The 23,047-nt window shown below is 41.8% G+C and overlaps 1 protein-coding gene across 3 annotated transcripts in view; it reads right to left on the reverse strand.

Moving 5' to 3' along the window:
- Positions 1-5: 5 nt before the first annotated feature.
- Positions 6-23,047, reverse strand: part of LOC144534979 (pleckstrin homology domain-containing family G member 3-like) — a 31,547-nt gene continuing 8,505 nt past the window's right edge. For 2 of the 3 annotated variants that reach the window (XM_078277167.1, XM_078277168.1), the window contains 17 exons: positions 13,434-13,972; positions 10,499-10,599; positions 8,639-8,708; positions 8,493-8,539; positions 8,253-8,403; positions 7,873-8,004; positions 7,025-7,207; positions 6,723-6,815; positions 6,327-6,413; positions 6,203-6,233; positions 5,871-5,972; positions 5,701-5,733; positions 4,886-4,896; positions 4,186-4,542; positions 3,307-3,417; positions 864-2,307; positions 6-753 (listed from right to left, as the gene is read on the reverse strand). In XM_078277167.1, coding sequence (XP_078133293.1) covers positions 68-753; positions 864-2,307; positions 3,307-3,417; positions 4,186-4,542; positions 4,886-4,896; positions 5,701-5,733; positions 5,871-5,972; positions 6,203-6,233; positions 6,327-6,413; positions 6,723-6,815; positions 7,025-7,207; positions 7,873-8,004; positions 8,253-8,403; positions 8,493-8,539; positions 8,639-8,708; positions 10,499-10,599; positions 13,434-13,972 — 4,178 coding nt within the window. In that variant the 3' untranslated portion in view covers positions 6-67. Of the gene's footprint in view, positions 754-863; positions 2,308-3,306; positions 3,418-4,185; positions 4,543-4,885; positions 4,897-5,700; positions 5,734-5,870; positions 5,973-6,202; positions 6,234-6,326; positions 6,414-6,722; positions 6,816-7,024; positions 7,208-7,872; positions 8,005-8,252; positions 8,404-8,492; positions 8,540-8,638; positions 8,709-10,498; positions 10,600-13,433; positions 13,973-19,031; positions 19,084-23,047 lie in introns of those variants that run through there. The other variant, XM_078277169.1, reaches the window with a different exon arrangement.

The raw sequence follows: 23,047 nt of genomic DNA on the forward strand, positions 1-23,047 counted from the left end.
GGGGGAAGAGGAAATAGTGTTTCCATATGATAGTCCCTGATAATAAAAATGTACATAATTCACATGTTCATGAACTTGTGGTTAAGCTCTGGAATTTCTCTCGTAAGCTTTTCACAAGATTACTTTCTGTCAACTTCCCTGAAACCGGGGCAGCAGACTTTGTGGCACAGTCTAGGCCCCCTTGAAAAACGCTGTCCTCATCTTGTAGTTTGTCAGTTTCTTTTGTTATCAGAGACACCTGACTGGCTGTGTAGCAGCTTCTCACAGGTTCCTGAAGGTTCTGTACATCATGGAGGGGAAGAAACCCAAGCATGTGGTCCAAGGAGCTCCACCTGCACAGCAGAGGCTGAAGCTGAGGCTGGGTCCAGTCCTCTACCACAGGACACCTTTCTTTGTATATCGTTTCAGACTGTGTCCTTGGACAATCTGTCAGAGCTTTGTGAAGATCAGAGGCACTATTGTACTTGTGTGAGCAGCCATTACACCTGTTTGCACAGCACTCCAGCATGCCGTTTGGGACTGTGCAGCTACGGGTTAATTTTGAGGAGTGGGAGGTGTCTGTGTATTTGATGCGCAACTCCTGTACGTCAGGCCAGTGGAAGGTATCTGTCTCTGGTGGTGGGCTTTGTGGGCAGCTAACTGTGCTCTGGGAGCTGGCTTCAGAGCTGGGGGTCTGGCCCGGGCTCGGAGAACGCTCTTCGTGGATGATCGCCTGATCGCAAGTCTTTAAGGGCAATCTCAGGTTGGGTTTACCTGCACACATACACAAAAAACAGACAGTTTTCAGTTTTCTCCATACATAAGCTAAAGAGGTAGGTTACTGCATAAGAAAGCAACATGGCAATCATTTGCATCCTATTTACCCTTTTTCCTTAATTGCATCTTCTCCTCGTGGACAGCAGGCATAGTCTTCAAGCCCTGTTGATTTGCTCTTTCTCGGTTCCTCTGCCAGACCATTGGTCTGTTATTTTTGATGCGCTGACTGTACTGACGTGCCAGCTGGAACACCTTGCTTTTCATCTTTCCCATGTCTTGTAGGAACTGGTCCTCGTCAATACTCGTTCGGAAGCTAATAATCTTGGGTAGTTGGCCATGGTTTACATGGCTCTTGTCTTCAGATGAGTCCTGACAGGATCCTCCCACTGCTGGAAAGGTGGTGGTGGGGGATGAGATGGAAGAGCCATCTGAGGCAGTGCTTAATTCAGACTCTTCTAAAATAGGAGGTGGTTGCTTACTGGTTGTAACATCTGAAGTGTCTGAGCTGATATCCTGCATCTCTTCTAATCTTGAGTCATTAAGTTGCTCCTCAGCAATCTGCAGGACTTCTTGGCTCTCCTCCTCCATTTCCATGTCTTGCAGAACCTTGTGCATGTCTGATGAGAGTCTGACCTCTTCTTCTGTGGTAGAGGAATCTGTGATGCTCGGAGATCTAGCCTTGACCTCCACTGGTCTCTGTGGTTCCGCCTTTTGATGAGTGTCAGTGTTTCGAATCTTTTCCAAGCCAGGAAGGTCAAACACAGACCAGGAAGTGGGGCGGTTCCGAGAGAGGCCTTTCTTGTGGACTGGGACAGCCTGCTCCTGAGGAACACTGTTAAGCTGTCGGCTCAGGTGCCGGACCAGACCTGCTGGGATATAGGAGAGACTCTCCCTGCGCTTGATGCTAAAGTTAGCATCTTGGTGCTCAGCGTGCTCGTAGTATCTTCTGATCTTGCGGATGAGGAGGCGATCTTGTTTAGAGAGAGTGGACCTGAGTTCCCCTTCAATGAGGGCATTCAGTGCAGGATCTTGTGCAGGAGTTGAAAGGTAAGCCTCTGAGGTCACCTGTGGCTCTAGGGAAGAGCTGGCCAACATTTGGGTCCGTTCCTCAAAGTCCATGCAAGCTGAGGGGCTTTTGAAGACGTCATTATCTACTGAGGGTGAGGGGCAGGCGAGGGAACCCAAGTCCTCTGAGACCAGACTGCTCCGTCTGGAGAGGCTGCTGATGAAGCGCTCCGCTATCACACTTGCCTGGTCCAACACAGAGGAAGGTAGGATGCTTTTATTGTCTGAAAGCGCCTCTTCTTCCTCCTCTGAGAGCTCCCCATTCGTCAGTACACTCGTCTCCTCCACTTGGAGAACAGAGGAATCACTCTCGCCTTCATCTTCCTCTCCAGTTTCTCTTGAGGTATCCTGAGGTTCTGGTGTGTCGGCTTCTTGTTGCAAAGGGTAGACAAGAGACTCGTGACACTGGGAGTAATGCATCTCCAGCTGATCGCTCTTCCTTGCTTGAGGGACACAGTCTAGAGGGCACAGCTCCTCCGCATTGACCTGAAACATGATAGGAGTGTTTGCAAAGTGGGATGCAATGAGTAAAAGAGATATTAGGATGGCAAGCACTCTCCGTTACCCATTAACGTAACGGACCTAGGCGGTTTAATCTAAAGCATCCACAATTTATGATGCATATCTTTTGTCTTATGAGGCCCACTTGAGCTTTATTACAGTGATCTATTTCTATGTACAATATGAAACTGTAGTAAAAACGAAGGAGACATTGTGATTGTATTTGCAGCTTGGTTTATAATGCCTCCTTGGACCATTTCTATTACCCTTAGCGAGTTAAACGTTGAACATTGCGATGTCTGCCGCTCTAACAGCATTCATAGTGCTGATGTCACCCTAGTCTGCCATTAATCTAAATTTGTTTCCAGGTGTTGTCTGCCTTTTTGAGTGCTGGCAATTGTGTAGCTTGGATCTGTGTGGTGGAGATAAGGGTAAGAAGAGTAACAACCTACACTCTGCTTACATGCAGGGGCAATTTCGCAAAGTTACTGTGAGAATCAGGTAAGAACTGCTCCAAAATACAATGTTGCCTTTCTCAGTGGGAGTGCTGACCACAGAACAGCAGTGAGTGTGTGTGTGTGTGTGTGTGTGTGTGTGTGTGAGGCATTTTAATTTCCAGGACTGAAAAATAAACATCGGTCACTAATATAGCTCCAGGCATGTTTTCAAATAGGTCTTATAGAAATGCTGTGCTCTGTGGGCAAAGGGCACTTATTAGGTAGGAAACTTACTGAAATGTCTAGTGCAGTTTGCTCTCATTCACAGATATACTTTATAACAACAGCAAATAGACTGAAAGTTTGTCATTCAAAATATATACGATGGTTAGAAAATATACTTAACAAACCAAACGATACCAGGGGCATGAGTATAGACGGGCATTCTTTAACACAGTAAATAAACGTCACAGGTGGCCTGAGAGACACGTGTGGAAATGAATGGATGCGTGTATAAATAAAAATTAAAAAAGGCTTTATGAAGTACCTGTGTGGCGAGAGTTTCTTTCACAGCCACATGTTTTTCCTCCTGCCTGTGAGTTTCTACCTCCTCTCTCTGTATAGTTTTCAGTTCCGCCGTATCTCTGATCTGATCATCCTGAAAGAGCAAAACAAGGCATTAAACCAAGGGGGTTTATTCTAAATCATCCTAAAGGTCAGCCTTGACAAATCCACTACACTGGTTATATATGTATTAATTCATGTTCAGCAACAATACTGGTAGAACAATTTACCTTAACAAAGACTTTCTAATTATGAATATTCAGAGGGGAAATGTAATTAGGAAATATGATTATCAAAGAGCAAAGCTTTTGCTATTATAATGGACATTTAATTAGATGGCGACATTAACCTTTGAAGTCAAATTATATTTAACAGGGCATTCCGCCTCTGGTTCTTATGATAATGCAGGCATGGTTTCAACAGCGTAAGCTTCGACATCAATCATGTCCCAAAAAAAACACAATCATGAAAAACAGCACACTTTAGCTACATGGATGAGAGAAACATACAATCAGAGGATAACAGTGCATGCACAGTGGGAAGACCTCCAATTCCAGATACAACAATGAACAATAAAAGTAAAGGCATGCACCAAGTTTGACTTTAAGGGTTCAGCCATACATATGTTTCAGAGTTTGTAGTTTGGGAGAACTTCAGTCCATGCACTTTAATAGAAGGAATTCAACCTGAGGCATTCGATGTGCACAGTGCAAATGGTAGCAGGTGTTAGTTGGTTCTATCTATGAAAAAAAAAGAGGGAGAGAGGCGAGAGCTAGCGTGGGAGAAAGAGTGGCGGGGAGTGTTGTAAAGCCAGTGGAATGGAGCAGGAAATGGGAAATCCGTGGGTGGCAGAAACCCTCACCGTTGTGAACTGAGTAGAAAGCAAAGCCCTGGCTCTATAGTGCCAGCAGGAGATGGCTGCCAGCACTGAGCTGGCAAAGTCGGCTACCTGGTCATCTCCCATCAGTATATCTTCCTTGTAACTCTCCCCCTCCTCCTCCTCTTCCTTTGCCTCCTCTTCCTCACTGGGTGAAGAGCCCAGTTTCAGGTCACTGTCAGTAGGACTTAGCTGCTCCAGAGAGTCCCTTCTGGAAATTACATCCTCCACACATGGACTCTCAGCCTGGGGCTCGCATAGAGTGGAGGCCAGTGTACTGACACTAGTAGCTGGCTGAAGGGAGCATCTCTCCCCCAGCAGTGCACCCTCACTGTCTGCATGCTGTAGCGTGAAGTCATAGACATGTGGTTTGTTATTGCAAGGCCAGTGCTAGAGCCATGATGTGATTGAAGGCTGTAAATGGGATGGAATCATCATAAAGCTGCTTTAGCTTTGGGTGAGATATGATTTGTGTAATCCAGGGCAAGTCAAAGTGTGTTCTGTGAAGATAAGGGCTGCACTTTGTCATTTTTGGATGAAGTTATTTTGCAATTAGAATAGAAAGTTTGAATTGCTGAGTCAAAACTGGGTAAACCATATCTCACCCCAGCCCAGTGACCTAAAAACAGCATTCATACAACAGAATGAAAAAGCTTATAAAAGGTTAATAAAAGACAACACTTACCTTTAAAACAGCTGCAAGGAGAACAAAGATAAAGAAGAGGAGAGATAAACAAAAGAGAATGTCAATAACTGACAAAAAAAACATGCTCAATACACATTACATGAATGAATAACCTCAATACCACGTGCATTTTGTACAATTATGGTCAGGACACAGTCTCTGCCTCCGTAAGCAGAGACTGAGTGAGGCAGTAGTTAGTCTGGCCCAGACTTAAGGGAGGCCTTGTGATTAGATAAATACCAATTAGAAACATCTTCCTCTCAGAAGCTCAAACTGGACATGATGCAATTAGCCAGGATGTGATGACCTACTCCCTCACTGAGATGGGAAGGTTGACATGAAAATTGCTTCTTCATTACATTGGTTTGAAAAAATTGATCTGGAATGGGAGCAAGGAAGAACTGGGTACAAGAATACGGAGGTTTTCTCGTTCATAATGGCCTATTACAATAGATGAGAGCAGGGAGATGGGATCTGAAGGGAAGGCTGAAATTGACTATTGAAAAGAGCTTGTGTATGACAAAGCTTTCCACCAATGTGTTATACAATTAACTTCATTATGAGTGAGGCCAGTGGAGTAGGAGTGAGTCTTTTGATCTGGTTTTCCAGGTGTCTTTGATGGAGAACAAAGCAGAAGTGCAACAGAGATGTGGTTAATAACCTTAGCATTGTAGGGGGCTGTGGGGCTGCTGGGCCACTGGACAGCACCCCGGAAGTGGCTCAAATTGACCCACCATTGATGAATCTGCCCTTTTGGCTGCCAAAATCTTACTGAACACCCAGTGATATAAACAAACTCCCCACAATGTACCAACCTCTTGTGCTCCTTATGATTGGTTTTGCAGGCTCTAAAAACACAGAAAATGTAAAAGCATAACAGTGTAAGTGGCAATTAATCATCAGCAATTCTATTATATTATTTACAAATATTAATACATAATAAATAGACACAAATAGTTGGATGGAGTATTTTTTTTTTTTTAACCTGATCTCCTTCTCCCATTTTGCCCTTTAAGATGGAAGTCGTCAGCTTGGCAGGACTCTGCTTTCTTCAGCCTCTCAGGACTATAGTGGTACTTCCCTGGATCTGAGCAGCGGAGGGATATGTCATCACACTCAGAGCCGCAATTACAAAAAAAATTTCGCCACATAAATAGATAGGTTATGGGCTATGCCTTCCTGGTAAATTCGACAGCATTCCACATTTTCCACTGAAATTTAACCATCCTCCTCTTTTGTGAGTAGCATCTTTGGTTGCTATGGAAACAGTAACATTGGCCCTAGCATAACAAAAGTTACTCTATTTGTAACACTTACAGTTAGAATTGTCCAGGATGGCGTCTTTTGCCTTTAATGAAAAAGACAGTGTGTTTAAAATACGAGGCAATTCTTAATTAGCTGAGAAGAATAATACTCCTGTATGACGCACTGTGTTGTTTACCTTCAGTGGGACGATGGTGTTGTGGTTCTCAAGAATCAGCCTCTTAATGTGATGGGCCCAGAGACGCTTCTCTTCTACTGACTTGGTCTGGAACAACAAGAACTTGCCATTTAGAAAAGTAATTGATGTTAATAAAGATACACCAGATACACGCATGCTTACAGGATAGCGACAAACTACAGTGTGAAACACCAGCTCTTAAGTTTTTGAGAAAAAAAGGTTTTATTAACACAGAAATTATTCTAAAATCTCTAAAGATCTAAGAAAATATTCCAAGACAACAAGAACACAAAAGAACAACAGCAGGTGTTTTGTGATATTGCTGCACAATTGATACAATACTCTGTAATTGTGCTGCAGAAGGAAAGGTTGACAGTTACTGGTGTTCACATTTACCTGCACTGTATGTGGTTGCTTGGGATGCTTGAAATGGATGACACTGAAGAGCAGAGGATCTTTGGCACTGTCAAGTAGCATTAGGGTGGAGCACTGCAACCACAATGAATGTAGTGATGTAGCTTAACCCAACTGAGTTGGCTTCAATTTGCTTCCTTATTAAAAATGTTTTAATTATGTAAATATTGTGTAATTTAACAGACAATATGATATTTCTGTTGTACACCAATATAATTATCTTCACCTATATTTCTTAAACTATTAAATCACTAATCAATAAAAAGAAATGTCAAAAGACATACTAAGATGTGGGTCTTGTAGACATAGTGTTCCCCTCTTTTCTTGGTAATAAGGAGCATCTTTTCGAAGAGGAAGAGTGTACGGGTGTTCTTGGCCCGCAGGACATGAAAGGTGCCCTCCAGCACCAGCTCTCCATTGGTGGTCAGGTCAGGACCCTTCCAGTTGATCAGAAGAGACTGTATCTCCTGCAAGATGCACATGAAAGAACACACACACACACACACACACACACACACACACACACACACACACACACAGTCAGCAATGTTCCTTCAGTATGAAAGAAAATATATGCCAGCCACGTGTCAGCTTTTATTTGTAATCCTTATAAACACACATGTACAAAGAAAACCAAGAAAGTGAACCGGCCACTAGGTCAACGGCTCAAACGGAGGGAATCATTTAAAAGCTGTAGCCCTCACTTTAGCACTCAATTATCTTTATGGTATTATATTGTTGAGTAATTATTATTACTCAACAATAACTTGAGAAAAGGCGAATAGGTCAATACCAAATTGTGACGGTTCATGGTTTGTTCCGGACAATATCTGCTCGGAAATACTTTATAATACATCTTATGCAAGAGATGAAAGCAAATATGTTGGATAAATTAATGAAAGAAATTAATTTGGGCCCTCCAGACTCCACAAGAGCAGAAAGAGTTACAGCAGCGCTGGACAACAGAGGTACATCAGAAAGTCTCTAAAGAGAGGGGGGAAAAAAGACAAACAGGGTGCAACAGAGCATATTGCAAATGCACCTGAGTACATTTTGTACTGTCTGTATGGCAATGGCATAAATACGCCTTTTAAGAGGGTGTTGGCATGCATGTATGTTAATTCCATCTGACCTGCACTCTGACAGCATGTTCGTGTTTCCTCTTCATATCATTGATGTACCAGGCCACTCCGGTCATGGTGTCTATGGCCTCCTGAACAACCTCATAGCCCTCCTCGTCTGAGTCGAAGTGCCTTGCAATTTCCTTTAAAAGAGATCAGGGACAGGTAACATTTTTGACACGGTCCCCCCTACAGGGAACTAGTTAAATCCTTCCCCAAACAAAGAATGATGTGTGCCCGAATCAATCTTGCCTGCAACAGTTACAAAATGACAAAAGGTTTGAGAACTACTCGTTAATAGTTGATAAATAACCAGAAATCTACCAAAGCCTGCAGGCTGCATTTTGAAGAAATGTTGTGAAACAAAATGACCACTGAGGACATTCCGTACCTGAAGTAGCAGGTGATACTTCAGGATCCTCTGCACCGGCTTTAGCAGATAGGATCCCAAAGGCAGGGAGCGCCTCAGAGCAGCTTGTCGGTCGCTAAAGAACTTGGCCAAAGTTTTACTCCTCATGCAGTCAGTCAGTGCTGCCACCGAGCTGGAGGACAGCAGAGAATTATATTAATCGTGAAAGATTTGACTCTACAGCAAAATTCTAATTAAAATGAATATTTTCTTGCCACTTACTTGGGATAGTTGGTGCAATACTGAGTGTATATTTCAAAGTATTCACTCTAAAGGAAACACAAGTCAGACAAATACATCACTGGTGTTTATTTTCACGAGAAACTGATATCCCTGTTAATCAGCATGAGCAAGACGGTTCCTCTCACCTTATTTACAAAGCATTGAGCGATGGCCACAGGGTCGTTCTCACACATGTCTAAGGACTGCAGCAGTTCACTGAAATGCAGAACACAAGAAAGAAAGAAAGAAAGGTGAGTATTAATGGACTTGCTAACCTAATTTATTTGTCTAGGTCAGAATACAAAAGCAGAGGGAAAACAAAAGAAGGAATAATAATGAGTGGCGAAGTAAATCCATACTTTTACTTTTTCTGTGAGATTTGAACTTTGTTATGAAAAGTCTCCACAAGATGGCAGCATACACCATTAAACATGAACCTTGTTGCATGATCAGCATGAAAGAACATGCATTTGACTTGGAATTCTCCATGCCCACAGTCCCATCAAAAACAAGCTTTATTAAGAACTTGAGAAAATAAAACCAGAGAGCCGTACAGCATTTTAATGCTTTACACGGGGTGAAATAACCTCAATAACATGTGCATGACTGAAGGAGGATACAAGAAGGGAGGGTCACTGTGGAAAAACACAACTGCACAAAAAAAAACAATCATCACAAGTGCTCTGCACGAGAGCTGCTCAGTATACATAACATATGAAATTACGAGAATAAAAACACAATTCATCACACTGCATTCCATAACATAAGGATCAAAGACGATGGGGATTTACAGAAACCTGACAAGCAAATGTGTCAACATGTTCATGGTACAATGAGAGAATCTTAAATGTTGAAATTTGTTTGAGACAAAATGACAATTTTGTTCATACTGCATGATTACTTTGTCAATATTTATGGTTGGAAGAGGGTTAAGTGTTACAAAGAAATACAAATTCCTGGATAAAAGAAAGGCTGTTTATCAATTAATGTGCATGCCAAATGTGAGTTGATGACACTCCTAGATTACAAAGCCAGGCAAAGCCAACCAAGGGTTTGAATGACAGCAAAGTAAGTAACTGTTATCAAGAAATTTACTGTGCAGTACAGTATGTGTAGAAAATGGTTTGTCCGTGTCAGTGTGTGATCCCTGGACAGTGAATAAACAGGCATTAGGATTTTGATTTTTTTTCTGTTGCAATATTAAGTAAACATGTGGCACCTGTTCACAGGCTGACACAAGCATTTCTCCACCTTAACAATGCTGTGATAAAAGACTAACATTATCTTCATTCCTAACGTAAAATAAAACATCAGCCTCCTAGTGCAAGGTGACAAGAAGAAAAGCCAAATATATTAAAAAAGGGGAACACATGGCCCTTTGGATCCAAAATTTGTCAGAGTCGGTCTTGTACAGTTGGATAGAATTTCATTAGAAATAATCGAATCATCCACATTTGTGGTTCAGAGCTGTAAGATAGCCTTGGCATTACTGGGGAGGCTCCTCGCTGTGAGAGCAGAGAGGAATGTTAATGTGTGTTTTGGCAAGCAGTGTGGTCAGCAATGAGTACATGCTGACTAATTTTAAGCTAGCTGCATCACCATTTCCCTAGCTTTCTGATATTTGAAAAGGTGTGTTTAGTGTAGTTGTAGAATGCGCCGCTCTTTTGTTTGTCATTGCATCCGTTTTGTGTCAGTGAAATAAATATCAACGGAAAGGGAAATAAAAGTAGTCATTCTTCCGTTAACTTACAATAGAGTATCATATACATATGAAAGTATATGAAAACATTCCTCAATTAAAGGAAGTGGACACGAATGCAGTAATTTCAACTACGACTGTTGCATACTCTTATTGCATACTTTTGACTGTTGTGACCATTTTTAGTAAGATATACTTCATTCATCATAAAAAAGAAAATTGGATGGGGATTTTAGTTTTGGTTAGAGCATTATTTAGAACAGAAATATTGCTTCTCAGTGTGTTTGTATTTGTCGGTGTGACTTACCTGTTGAACTCATAGATGTCCTCTATGTTTCCAAACAGGGCACACACTTGCTCTGGCCGTATGGGAAGGTTACTCATATCAATAATGTGAGCCAAGTAATCCTGGAAAGACATAAGAGATGGAGTTATACATAAAAGGTCATATAAATATTCGGTGACATATTAAGTCATACAGGCACTTTCAAATTCTTACCAATAGAGGGAGCATGTATGTAGAAAAAATATTTTCTGTTCCTGTTATATCCTCTATGATGTTTTCATCTGACCTTTGATTTGACCAAGTGATTCCTACAGTTGTTGGGCTACGGTGTATTGTACCTATACAGAGAAGTGCTGTATCATCATGATTTCAAGGCTTTTCAGTTTAAAAAAAGCAGGATCATCACAGTAATTCACATACAATTAATGTGATCTTTAGAGGATCCTTTTAAGGATTTGTTCCATTGACTGGAAGTCAGTGTGACTGTCTGGAAGAGGTTCTTTGGTACCCAGACCATAAACAACAGCACAGCCTGTTCCCCTCCGACTCCCCCCGGACCTCAGGAGTATTCAGAAGTAGATAAAAATATCTAAAAACACAGTAGCCAAATATGCCAACATCTGGATGATTATCCTCCCTCTTGGTCAATTACACACTCATGTGGCATACAAACAACTCGGGAGTAAGTTGACGAGAGACAAACACGCACACATGCAGCAACTATATAAAGAGCATACCGGTAAACAGCTTGTACACACAGCCTCCCAGACAATGTCACACACACACACACACACACACACACACACACACACACACACACACACACACACACACACACACACACACACACACACACACACACACACACACACACACACACACACACACACACACACACACACACACACACACACACACACACACACACACACTTCGCAGGCCTGTATGCAGTCCAGATTAAGAGTAGAGTCATCACATCGCAGAACTGAATGAACTGTAGCCGGTCATGGATGGAGAATTCCAGTGCAGTGAGAGCAATGCTGACTCGCAGTCAGCAGGGCGTCTCATAGTCTCCTATAGAAAGCTCGACCCCAGTGTTAATACCATAACACGTGACCCTAGCATAGTGTGAGAGATTTAATGCTACGCAGTCTAGTCTAGTCTGCTAGTTTCAGCTGTGCTTTATTAAAGAATAGGAACAGCTGTTTTGTCCTTGTAATACTGTCATTGGTCAAATCAACAATCATCATCAAGTGTCAAACAAGAATAATATTGAGTCATATGTTGGACCAGGTCTTTCTGAATCCCATAAGCACTGACCATGTTTAAGTTTCAACAATGTTGAGTTTGACTTTTTCAGGGTGTTATCTTTATCTTTGGGCCAGGTGTTGGGGATGTATTTAGACATATGAGACCAGCTGGGTCAAACAGCTGTTCTCAAAACTTTATTTCATGGATAGACACTTGAGAGTGAGATTTGAGAGTGAGTGATAGATGAGATCTGAAGTTAGCAGTTAACATAGCTTCAACAGCTGCTTGAGAGTTCAGTGTCAAAGTGGAAGCTTTGAATTAGTTTGCTGAGGAAACACTGCCAATATGAAGAACGAGTTTCACACGTCTCTGTCAGATTCAAGGCCTGGTGTGAAATTAAATTGAGCTGCATGGGATCAATTTGATGGAAGCCATACTTTAATCATAAAAGGATAGAGGATACATCTGTACTAGACTGGATTCCCATACTGTAGCCTATAGAAAAAACAATTGCTCTCCTTTCATCTGTGATATTTCTACAGTTGGCGCAAAAATGGAGGTGTTTGTGTTGGCTGGGAGGGCCTGAGAGCTCAGGCTAGGCTTTAGCTCGCTGCAGGGCCTGTGTGACCGGGGCCAGAGGAGGCTGCTTGATGGGCTGCTGCTCCTGTCAACTGAAATAGTTAGAAGTCCCGGAAGTGTTTGTCAGGAGCAAGTCGTTACTCAAGCTGTGATGAGGGCTGAACTCCCCCCACAGCAACTGCCAGACGGCAGCACAGTCTGAGACAAGGTGAGGTGCTGGTTTACTGCCAGTCAGTCTCAGAAATGCCTCATGTGTTAAAGACATCCCCATCCTGTTACTATGCAGGACCCAGGAAGAAGAAAAAGAGGTCTCTTGGTCTGGAAGTTGTTTCCAGACTACAAAAGGTAAAAAATGTGATAAGATGTAAGTTGCCTGTTGAGTGGAGAAATCATTCCTGGCCCATTTTCCATGCTTCACATCTCTGAGATAGACTTTCTGTTATCTTTGGCTATGATCATAAAGCCCATGATTTCTGTCATGAAAGACCTGCACTGTGTCCCAGTTTTGACACTGTTTGAACTCCAGATATGAGCAGAGTCCATAATCCCAGGCTACAGGCTGTAAACTTTCACTGCACTGCAAATATACAGAATGGTTTATATACAACACTATGACCAGATCGTAAACTGCTCCGCAGCCTTCATCTCTATGAACTACAAATCTATAAACAGAGCACACATAGTTGCCAGATGTCATGCATGCATTTTTTGTCAACTGACCGATTTGTTTAGAAAGCAGGAAATCAGAATGAATCCTGTTAATGGAAAGAAAAGGAGAAATCCACTGAATGTTTTACACATTTGTAGCCACAAACAGCTGCTTGGAACAAAGCAGACATTATTTGTTCTCAATAGCCGTTCAGTGCAATTTCCCTATTTTGGCTCCTAGCTGGCCAAATTCAGTAAATCACCTCCAAAAAGTGCTGCAGACATGAAGTCATTGCTGCACAATAATCCAAGTTAAACATGTGCTTTAAGTACACAGAATACTGATGATTTAGTCTCTATAATATCAAATGGTTGGCTCACAGTGAATACTTGGCTGAAAGTACAAGAAAAACACTAAACTAACAGTAACGGAAAATTAAATTTCAGTACAGTCAGCATAACCCTGACATCCACTCACCTCCACGATGCTGCGCAGGTCCTGGACGTACATGCGCTCTGTCTCAATGATCTCCATGACAACACGATCCACATAGGTCAGCTTTGGGTTGGGCGCCATGGCGTGAGTGACGACAGGCGGGGCGGGAATGTGAGGTATTTCACCACTTGCCTTCCTGTTGGAGGTGGCGTTGTTGTTCCACTGGTTGCTGATCACCCTGGGCTCCAGCCGTTCCTGCCAGCGGCCCCTGGTGCATGTGAGGGAGGGACTTCGGTCCCCTGCCTGCTCTCCGGTGCTTTCAGCTGGGCTCAACTCCAAGTCTATGTCCTCCTCGCTTTGTATGGGTGGGGTGGTCGAGGAAGGAAGGGCTACGGTGCTCCCAAATAGGCTGTGACTATCACGGGATGAACCAGAGGACAGGGTGGACGCCAGGCTCACTGGACGTTCACCCTCTCCATCCAATGGCTCCACACATAGCCGGCTATAACAGTCTGAGCCCAAGTCAGCGTTTGCCTGGTCATGTTCACTGGTGGAGAGGGGCGAGGACAACTGAGGAGATTCTGGGACAGGTAAGAGGAACACAGACAGAAGGTAGGTGTCAGGATTTGAGAGATAGACCTTAAAACGGTCTATTTTACGGGAGTTTGATAAGCACACTTGGATATTCATCTCACTTTGACATCTTTAAAGAGACTCTTCAAAATACAATACATAAAAGGTAATCTTTTAAGCCTTAATAGGTTGAGTGTTTCATATTTCAAAAGACACATTTTGGTTTGAGAATAACTTTAAAACACCTGCTATTTTATGGGTCAGATATCAGTTCTATACTTTATTGTAGGAAACTCACCATGGCTGTTCTCTTGCAGCAATGTATTTAATCATATTTCCACTATTGCATACCTGGCAGCCGCCATGTAACCAGGTTCCTGTGCAACTGCACCAAGTTAACTTAAGAAGCTGAGATGACACCGCCAATAGTAAACAGTGCAACTACACATTCACATTGCTCATTTATTAAAAAAGGAAAAGAAAACTATATATATATATATATATATATATATATATATATATATATATATATATATATATATCTATCTATCTATCTATCTATCTATCTATCTCAACAATGGAGTATTATAAATGCTATGAAGGTTTATTTTTTGCATTTCATCTTAGGCAGCACAGTATTCTAGGAATTACATTTTCTGTTAATATTAAGTAGTGTAATGCAGTTATAAACCAGATGCACTCTCAATTTGTCTTTAGTGATGACTTTTCTCACCAAGTGGATAAATAACAGCAAGGCTACGACTGCATTAACACACCATCTGGGGACAACTTCTGATAAATAGAATTCTAGCTACATTGAACAGAGTACTATCCACAAATCAATAAAAGACAGCTCAGAGCTCTGTGTTTCTACTCCCAGACCGAGACACAGGGGAGTGGTTTACAGTAAAAGGCCTCGCTCAAATCATTAATGACATGGCCTAATTTCAACACTGCATATTCTATGGAAAACCCAGCCATTTCCTCTTGTTCTCCTGACTGCTGAAGGCTGAACTGTGGAAAAACAGAGGGGGAAAACTGATGGGAAGAAGAAAAAAAAAGGGAAGGGGACCAGCAGCTTTGTTTATATATCTTTATTGAGCTACGTTTGAATTTAGGGAAAAAATGGAATTCATATTCAGTTTCACATCCTTCCTGGCCAAATGGGGAATTTTCCTCACAAACGTTTCCTAAATAGGCTATATGACGTCATGACGGTGTGAGAATGGAGCACTGAGTGGCCACTGTGCAGAGAACTCAATTTCCTTAGATATTTGCAGGGCAAAGGGGTCAAAACCTTTTTGCCAAGCTAAAGAAATGACGCTTTGTAATTAGACTTCAGGCTAATAAAAGAAAATCTACTAGGCACATTCCATCATTAAGCAAATTGTTCAATCTGGGGTAGGCAGTTTTTTTTTGGCGTCATAGAGAAAAATTCCATTAACTTTTCAGCATATTGTAATTCAAGTGAACTAAAAGGAAACTAGACTTCTGCACCCCCTCTTGGCTCTGTTTTCAAGTTTTAGAAAATCTAGCCTGTGACAGGACGTTCCTATTGGCTGTTCTGCAAACACACGTGCATGTCCCTTCAGATGGTAAAAAAATCCTGCAGAAAAAGTTATTTTTTCAGCATTGGTAACTGCCGCCTACACTGGTAACCGTATCCAAAGGCTCACTGCTGCGGCTAATTCAAGTTCATGTTTATGTAGCTAGCTAGAGCCTGGAATCTCAGTATGTCATCTCAAAAGGGCTTTACAGGCCAACAAGCTTGCAAAGAAAACAGGACGGTAATTCTCATAGAATTGGCGCTATATAACACCATCGGGATCACAATCAAGATTGGGATGATTGAAAGGTTACGTAAAGGTTACCGTATGAAGCGCATGCATATTTGCCCATGCTCGTCTGGTGAAAGGAGAGAGTTGCAGGAGGAGGGCTGTATTTACAAATTTTGGTGGCATTTTTGGCCTTTTCCAGAAAACTGCCTACCCCTAGCCTAGAAATCTAGACGCACCCTAGCGGCAGCAAATGTAATTTGCAGCTAGAGTCAGTCTAGCAACTCTACGTTGGCTTGCGAGCTGGAAAAACCAAATTCTGGTCAGGCCAATCACATCGTGTATAGAGTCGTTGGGCAGGCTTAACATAAGGGACTGGCAGGGTTGCGACGGTTCCGCGTGAATTCCCTGCTACTTGAAAAAACATAGAAGATGTGGCTGAAGACTCTGGAAGACTTGGAGTTAAGCACTGAAGTCATTCTTAAAAAAGGAAGATGTGTTGGAGTTTTGCCGACCGGATACGGCAAAAGTTTAATCTATCAACTAGCGTTGCTCTGGTTGGCTATGAGTGCAGAGGGAATTTGAAAGACAACCGTTTATCCCGCCCCTCGGATTGAGCCCTGCCAATGGTGAGTTTCCAGACCCAACATCTTGATGTGGGTTTGGCTTGTAAGGCTAGCCTACCCCAGCTTTAAGCGATATTGCAAAGTGGGAATGGAGAACATAATTTGGTGTTGATAGCCCACAGATGTAGCTTATGTCATGAGCCTTAAATACACTACTTTCACCAGTGTTGACAAGCTTATAACCTAAATATGTTCATCATTACATTTGCATCATTGGTCAGCAGCCCACATGCTGGTAACACAAACCTGATGTTGTAGGAAAAAGGTATTTTGTCAATCTGTAAGAGGCTGCAACCAAACTGATCTTCTGGCATCCTCAAACTTTCCATGACTCAGTACTGAGCTCATGAGAGTCTTGATCACGCTGAACAACTTGCACCACAATCCACACCAAGCCGCCCCAACAACACAGTTCCCATGCAAAACCTCACTGGGAGAAACGGATGAGCTGGCAAGCAGAAGCTGACAGTGACAAATCACAGGATTGATGGTTTAAAGGGAGTGTATTGGTGAGCTATTAGTCTCACTACACCACTACGAATCAGAACGAGGTATCTGCTTCCTGTCTGTCTTCACATTTGGTTTGTAGCTTTCCCGTGTCTGGCATGTGAAACTCCCTTCCTCCTTCCTTCTCTTCCTCACACTAAATATCCCCCTATAATAAAGCTGCTATGCTGCAGTCAATGCCAAGGGGGGATGGAACAGCACAAATCAACACCATGTTTGCACAGTTTCCACACTTGTTTCGTTAATATATTAATGCTCAGAATCATAACCTATATCTCCTTAAGCACATCCTAAGAGCCAAAACAAGACAAGTCTGACTGAACTGTACTAAAAAGACAGTGGTAGAGTAGAAATACTATCTGACTTATCTTAAGACTTGAGCACACACTTGACTCCAGCAACAGCTTAGCTTCAGACACAGACTCTACAGGCAGGCATTATCTGTGGCTGATACCACACACCACAGGCTTAAGGGGAAAACCACAGTGGTGGACCATGCACTGACTTTGTTGAAACAGGTCATGCAAAGAAATGCAAATGATCTGGTCAACATATAAGTCCAAGATAAGCAGAGGGCCTGTTCCTGTACGATGTAGTGCAAAGTGTTTCCATTCTGCCTGTCGACAAACTGCAGTGTAGTCTGCTTCTCTGTGACCCCTACACTTCATCAAGCATGTATGGACAGGGAAGAATATGTATCTGTGTGTGTCGTTGTTTTTCACCAGTTATGATGCAGTTCTTTTTTAATATCCTAAATAATAGGCAACCATTATCATACAGACAGTGTAGAAGCAGAATGTCTGTTCTTGCTTGGTGCCACAGAGTCTCTTCAGCATCTGCAAACATTCATCACTAATCTCTGAAGGATCTTTAGCCACAGTGTGCCGTACTGCTGTCAGAAACATATATACAAGTTTTCACTTAAAGAAAGCATGATTAGGCTGTTTTTATGTTATTTGTTAATGTCATCTAATATTTGAATGTGATGTATCACATGTGTCTATGTGTCAGCTGTGTCGTGGTTTGTTTGCATTTGTTGGCTGTACAATTGTTAAAGACCTTGCGGTGTTAAAGCCATTGCCTTAATGGTTAACAATGGGAAAATGAATATACATACTAAACTAAACGTCTTGTCACATTCAAGCATTTTTCCCTTCAGCGACTGAGACTGATCAAAGATAAGCACAGCTTTCTGACTGCTTTAAGACAACATTTGTTACAATTAATTTTATTGGTAGGAAAAATATTTCTTGTAATTCATCATATAAAGCCCAAATACCAATGATGTTTTGGCAATAACTGCAGAGAAAGGTCTATAAAAACAAAACCACTGTAGCAGGGGCAGTGAGCAGCGCACGCTAGTTTAAACCATCTTTTTTCTACAAAACTACCAATTGGCTAAGGCAGTCAAATACAACATCTGCAAAAAAAACTACACTTTCGAACATGTTTTTCCAATCACCTGTCAGCATTAAATTAGTGTTAACTGACACACTGAAACACTTGAAAGAGTAGAATTTGGACATTTACACAATATAGCACACTGATTACAGCAACAACAGCAGCAGCTAAAACACTGCAGCTAAAAGTCAGATTCACCTGCCAACCAAGCCATAGATTTTTCACAGACCACTATTTCACAGTCCACCACCTCGACAAAACACTCTCCTTTGTTTCACTACTGCATCAATACAGTTGTTAACTCACAGACATAACCATTAACAAAGTCAAGGCTAGAGAGATAGTATAGTATTTGGACTACATTTCAGGCAACCTAAATAACTCACAGTAGTTTTTCAAAGGCCATTTAGACTCAACAAAGTCACCAGAAAGACTGCTAAGTGTGTATAGACTGTGTGGTCATTCATGGATTACATTACATCAGCTGCTTGTGTGTGCACAGATTACGAATGTTGTTTCTAAATGAAAAATGGTTGGAATTTCAGATAAAAAAAAAAAAAAAACTCCCAACCCCTCATTGTAATTTTTTGAATTCCAGTTTCCTGGCTGTTAAGCCGAGGTTAACATTTACAGACAAAGGTGTGTTGATGCTACAAGCATGACATTCCCTTCTCATTTGTTGCTTCTATGAATTCAAATGGGCATTGGATCATTTTAATGCAGTGCTGGCTTAAAAAAAGTCAAATAAAATAGCTTACCAGTCCGGGACCTTTGCTTGATGATAAAACCAGTGTGAGGGGTATAAATGATAAAAGAGAAATGAGCATCAGGTATGCGACAGGTGATTTAGGGTAAATGCTTTCGTTTCATTGCAGAAAGCAGACAGGACACTCACCGAGGGGCTCCATGACTAATCAGTCTAGAACTAATAAAGTCTACACTTGTTTCCATTTCAGTCCGAGCTTATCATGCAGTTAACAAAGCAGACCGTTCAAAAACTTGTCCGCCTCTGACATCATGGTTATATGAATGACATGCAGAGCCTAATAAGGTGGTGCAGAAGGTGAATAGAAACACTGACATAAATACCCCAGCACCTGGTTATTAACTTTTTTAAAGGCTATAGACTCATGTACGACAGAGATGATTTGTATCCGTCTGAAGTTATGGGATGACAAAGCATTCCTTTATAAAGAAAATGCTCTGGCTTGCGTAAAAACAATCTTAGCATGCTTGGCTAATGGCAGACATATCTAAGAAACAGTCACTAATGTGCCTACCATAACCTCCAGTGCCAGGATTATATCAGAGCAACACATTTTCCAGCTGAATATTACCTCCTTCTCTGGGAACATGATGAGACACAGCATGTAGCTATGACGTTAGTGGTTGGTTGCAAAACCCTGTGATGATGCGACTCCCATTTCATTCATGCAAAACCAGACTCCATTCAAATTCTACCCAAGGCTACAGTTCTCTTTCCTCCAAAGTCTAAAACTGCCCCATCCACGTACCTGGCTTATCCAACTTCAGTTTTGCAGACAGCAAAAAGATGTTTGTATATAGTACAGTCTACTTGACTTAATATTAGGAAACAAACTAGACACAAACAAGGGTAATAACGTCAGTCAGAAGAAAATGATGGTGTGCGATAGAAACATCAACAACAACAGATAATAATAATTCCTATCAAGTTGAATACATTTTCATAAAAAAATAACTGATCAAAACTATATATAAATGCACTTATTACTGTAATTTCTACATGTTCTAATGTGTCAATCCTTGCATACCTTAAAGTGTATTAGTGATGAGATTCGCCCACTGAAGCAAGAAACCAGAAAGACTAAAGTGTCAAAGCCCTGCTTGAATTATCAGCTTCTCCAATCACTCCATCTGCTGTGACCAAACTTTCAATATGATGAACGATGAGTGTGCACTGCAAAGTTAAAGAGGGACTGTCTCCGAGAAAGACACACCTTTATGACTATTTCAGATGAACTTACTGGGACCCCAAGTCAAACCTGATTTGCCTATGAGACTCCAAAAATAACCCAGAGCTTGTGCTTAAGTTCCTCCTGTACTGTTCTGTCTGGCTTGTGTCCTTTAGTTTTCTAACCAAATCAGTAGCAAAGAAACAGGAACAACATAGACTATATCTATGTTGAGCATGCAAATGCTTATCCTAAAGCTGCAGGAGCACTTAGTATCAGAAGAGGACTCTCTCTTTCCACTGGAAAACTGATAGCAGAAGTACGTTGACATTAGCATCAGTGTTAAGCCTTTTCCTGAGCATAGAAAACAATAAAAGAAACTTGGACAGAACCTCCCACTGAGAGAAACAAGCCCCTGCCTGCTTAGTAATACTTCACACAGCCGCTCCTGCTCGATTCATACTGACTCATGTATCAAAGGGTGATGAATCTGAACAAAACGGACAATGAATCACAACTTAAGTCATCTTGCAATATTCCTCAAGAAGACACTGGCTTGATCGTACCTGCAACTGCATGATCAATAACGATAACAACTGTGAAATATTGGTCATTTTAGTGCTCAGTTTCATCATGAGTCTTTGGGAAGAGCATTCCTTGTTTCCTGGGTGCCTGGCACTGTCTTGGCAGCTTCATACATTCCTTCAATCCCCTTCGGATAAAAGGTGTTTTTTACTGTGCTGGTAATCTAACGCAAGTCTCATGAGTTAGTTTACAACTTTTTGTAACATACACTTATCTTTTTTGCTAGCAGATTTTGTGGAGATTCCCAATGGCCATAAAGAGAACTTTCACCCCCCCTCCACATTAAAGCATGTAACAAGTTGGAAAAACTTAGTTCCTAATTGGCTGATTAGTATGTTCACTCACAAGCAACAACAAAAACCAGCAACTTCAAACCAACTCTTGAGGGGACTGCTAATCTGCTAACTCTATTAGAGCCAAGTGCACAGTGTGTGACCCTGTTTCCCCTCGGGGAATAAAGATGGAAGGGAATTGTGTTTTGCAATACATCCCAATAAGCCCTTCCGCCCCTCAAGATCCACTCTGAACTTCCATCTTCAACACCCCTCCGCAACCTCCGGCACTCAACTCCTCCCCCGGTGGCTGTTGGGACACAGGGAGGTAGTTTTACACTGATCCCCTTGGGAAAAACTCCTCCCCACCTGGCAACGGCGAATGGCTGCCCCTCAGGAGGGCAGGAGGCACCAGCACAAGCACACAAGGTGCCTCCGAGGATTAGGCCCCGAGTTTCACAGACCATTATCAAACAGCATGAGTCAGAACAGTGGTGATTAGACACTGAGACCGATGGCCTGGATTGATTTCTTATCCCTTGATGGAGGAAAGAATTTAGGACACGTCAATGGTTTTCTGCTTTAAACAGTCCTTTATATAAAAGATGGTTTGATTTACACCTGCCTTTGGCCTTAAAAGGTGCTTTTAATGCTCTGTTAATAATTAGCCTGAAGGTTGGTAAATAAACCGCGTGGACAACAGAGGCTGAGTACACACATGCAAACTGAACCTGCATTCCACACAGACAGTCAAGGTCGAAACGCTATGCTGGGAAGCTTTGGGAGAAGTCTGATGTTTAAAAGTGAAACTAACTGTGTTTTGTGTCGTCTACACATGTCACTCATTTACTAAACATCAGGATGCTTTTGTTAAACTTGTTATATTCCTGAAATGCTTGTGTAAAACATTTACTCTTGGATCAGACAAGGCTACTATAGTGAAATACTAGTGAATCACCATTTACATGTTTGTGGATTAAACCTTTTAACATACACCAATTTAAAACAGGAAGGGTAAAAGGACAAAATCCCTTCACCAGCATTAAAGGATGACATGTTTCAGAAAGGCAGGCGTCTTGAAGTACCAAAAGGACAAAACTCCTCAAAAAAGCTCAAATTTAATCCTGTATACCTCGCCTTCACTGGACCCTGGCCCTTAAAGGATCCAGCTGTGCCAGCTAACCTCAGTGCATAGGCATGTGGATGATCCACTTAGGAAACTCCTCCATAAACAAGCCCCCCTTAAAGAGCCCTTTAGGCACTTGCACACAGCCAGCTTTGGATCCAATCAAAACTCACATTTCCTCTGGACAACACACACCATCTGTGCCCCGAGGTGTGAGTCCATTGTAAACATTGTAAATAGTCTACAACCAAACTATCCTCCCGTTAGCGCCTCTCTGCAGAGTCCACACAGGCTGGTGGCAGGACAGCTGTGTGAAGTGTGGAAGGTCAGGGTGGAACACTTAATTTACTTCACATTAAGCCGTTTATCACATGCAGTGCAATAAAGGGTGTGATGTTGTCTCTCCTGTAGTTTAGACCTTTTTAACACTTACTGTACACAGCAGTCAAATGAGGAATTTGACAGCTTGCTTTGGCATTTACTTCCTTGTTTTTTGTGTGCATTTACTAAATAGAGAACAGATATGATTTTGTTAATATATAATAAATTACAAGAAACAACAGCATTAATGACATAAACCATCTACAATAACATGTAATTAACATTTATTAAGCCAGCATTGTGTTTAGCATTACATCTGCAGTGTCACTAAAATATTCTAATGCACTGCATGCCTGTTTACAAAATGTCAACTGAATGTTAAGTGTTATGGAGGAAGCTGATAAAGAGTTTTATTGATTCAAATGACTTTCTAAGAGGCCATCTAAAGGGAACACCCAAAGCAGAGAGCCTGTAACTAATGTGGGTAATCCACCGGAAGTCTCTATAGGAGGAATGCCACAAGGCTGTAAAATAAT

This window comes from Sander vitreus, chromosome 20 (genome assembly GCF_031162955.1).
Source record: "Sander vitreus isolate 19-12246 chromosome 20, sanVit1, whole genome shotgun sequence".
Taxonomy (NCBI): Eukaryota; Metazoa; Chordata; class Actinopteri; order Perciformes; family Percidae; genus Sander; species Sander vitreus.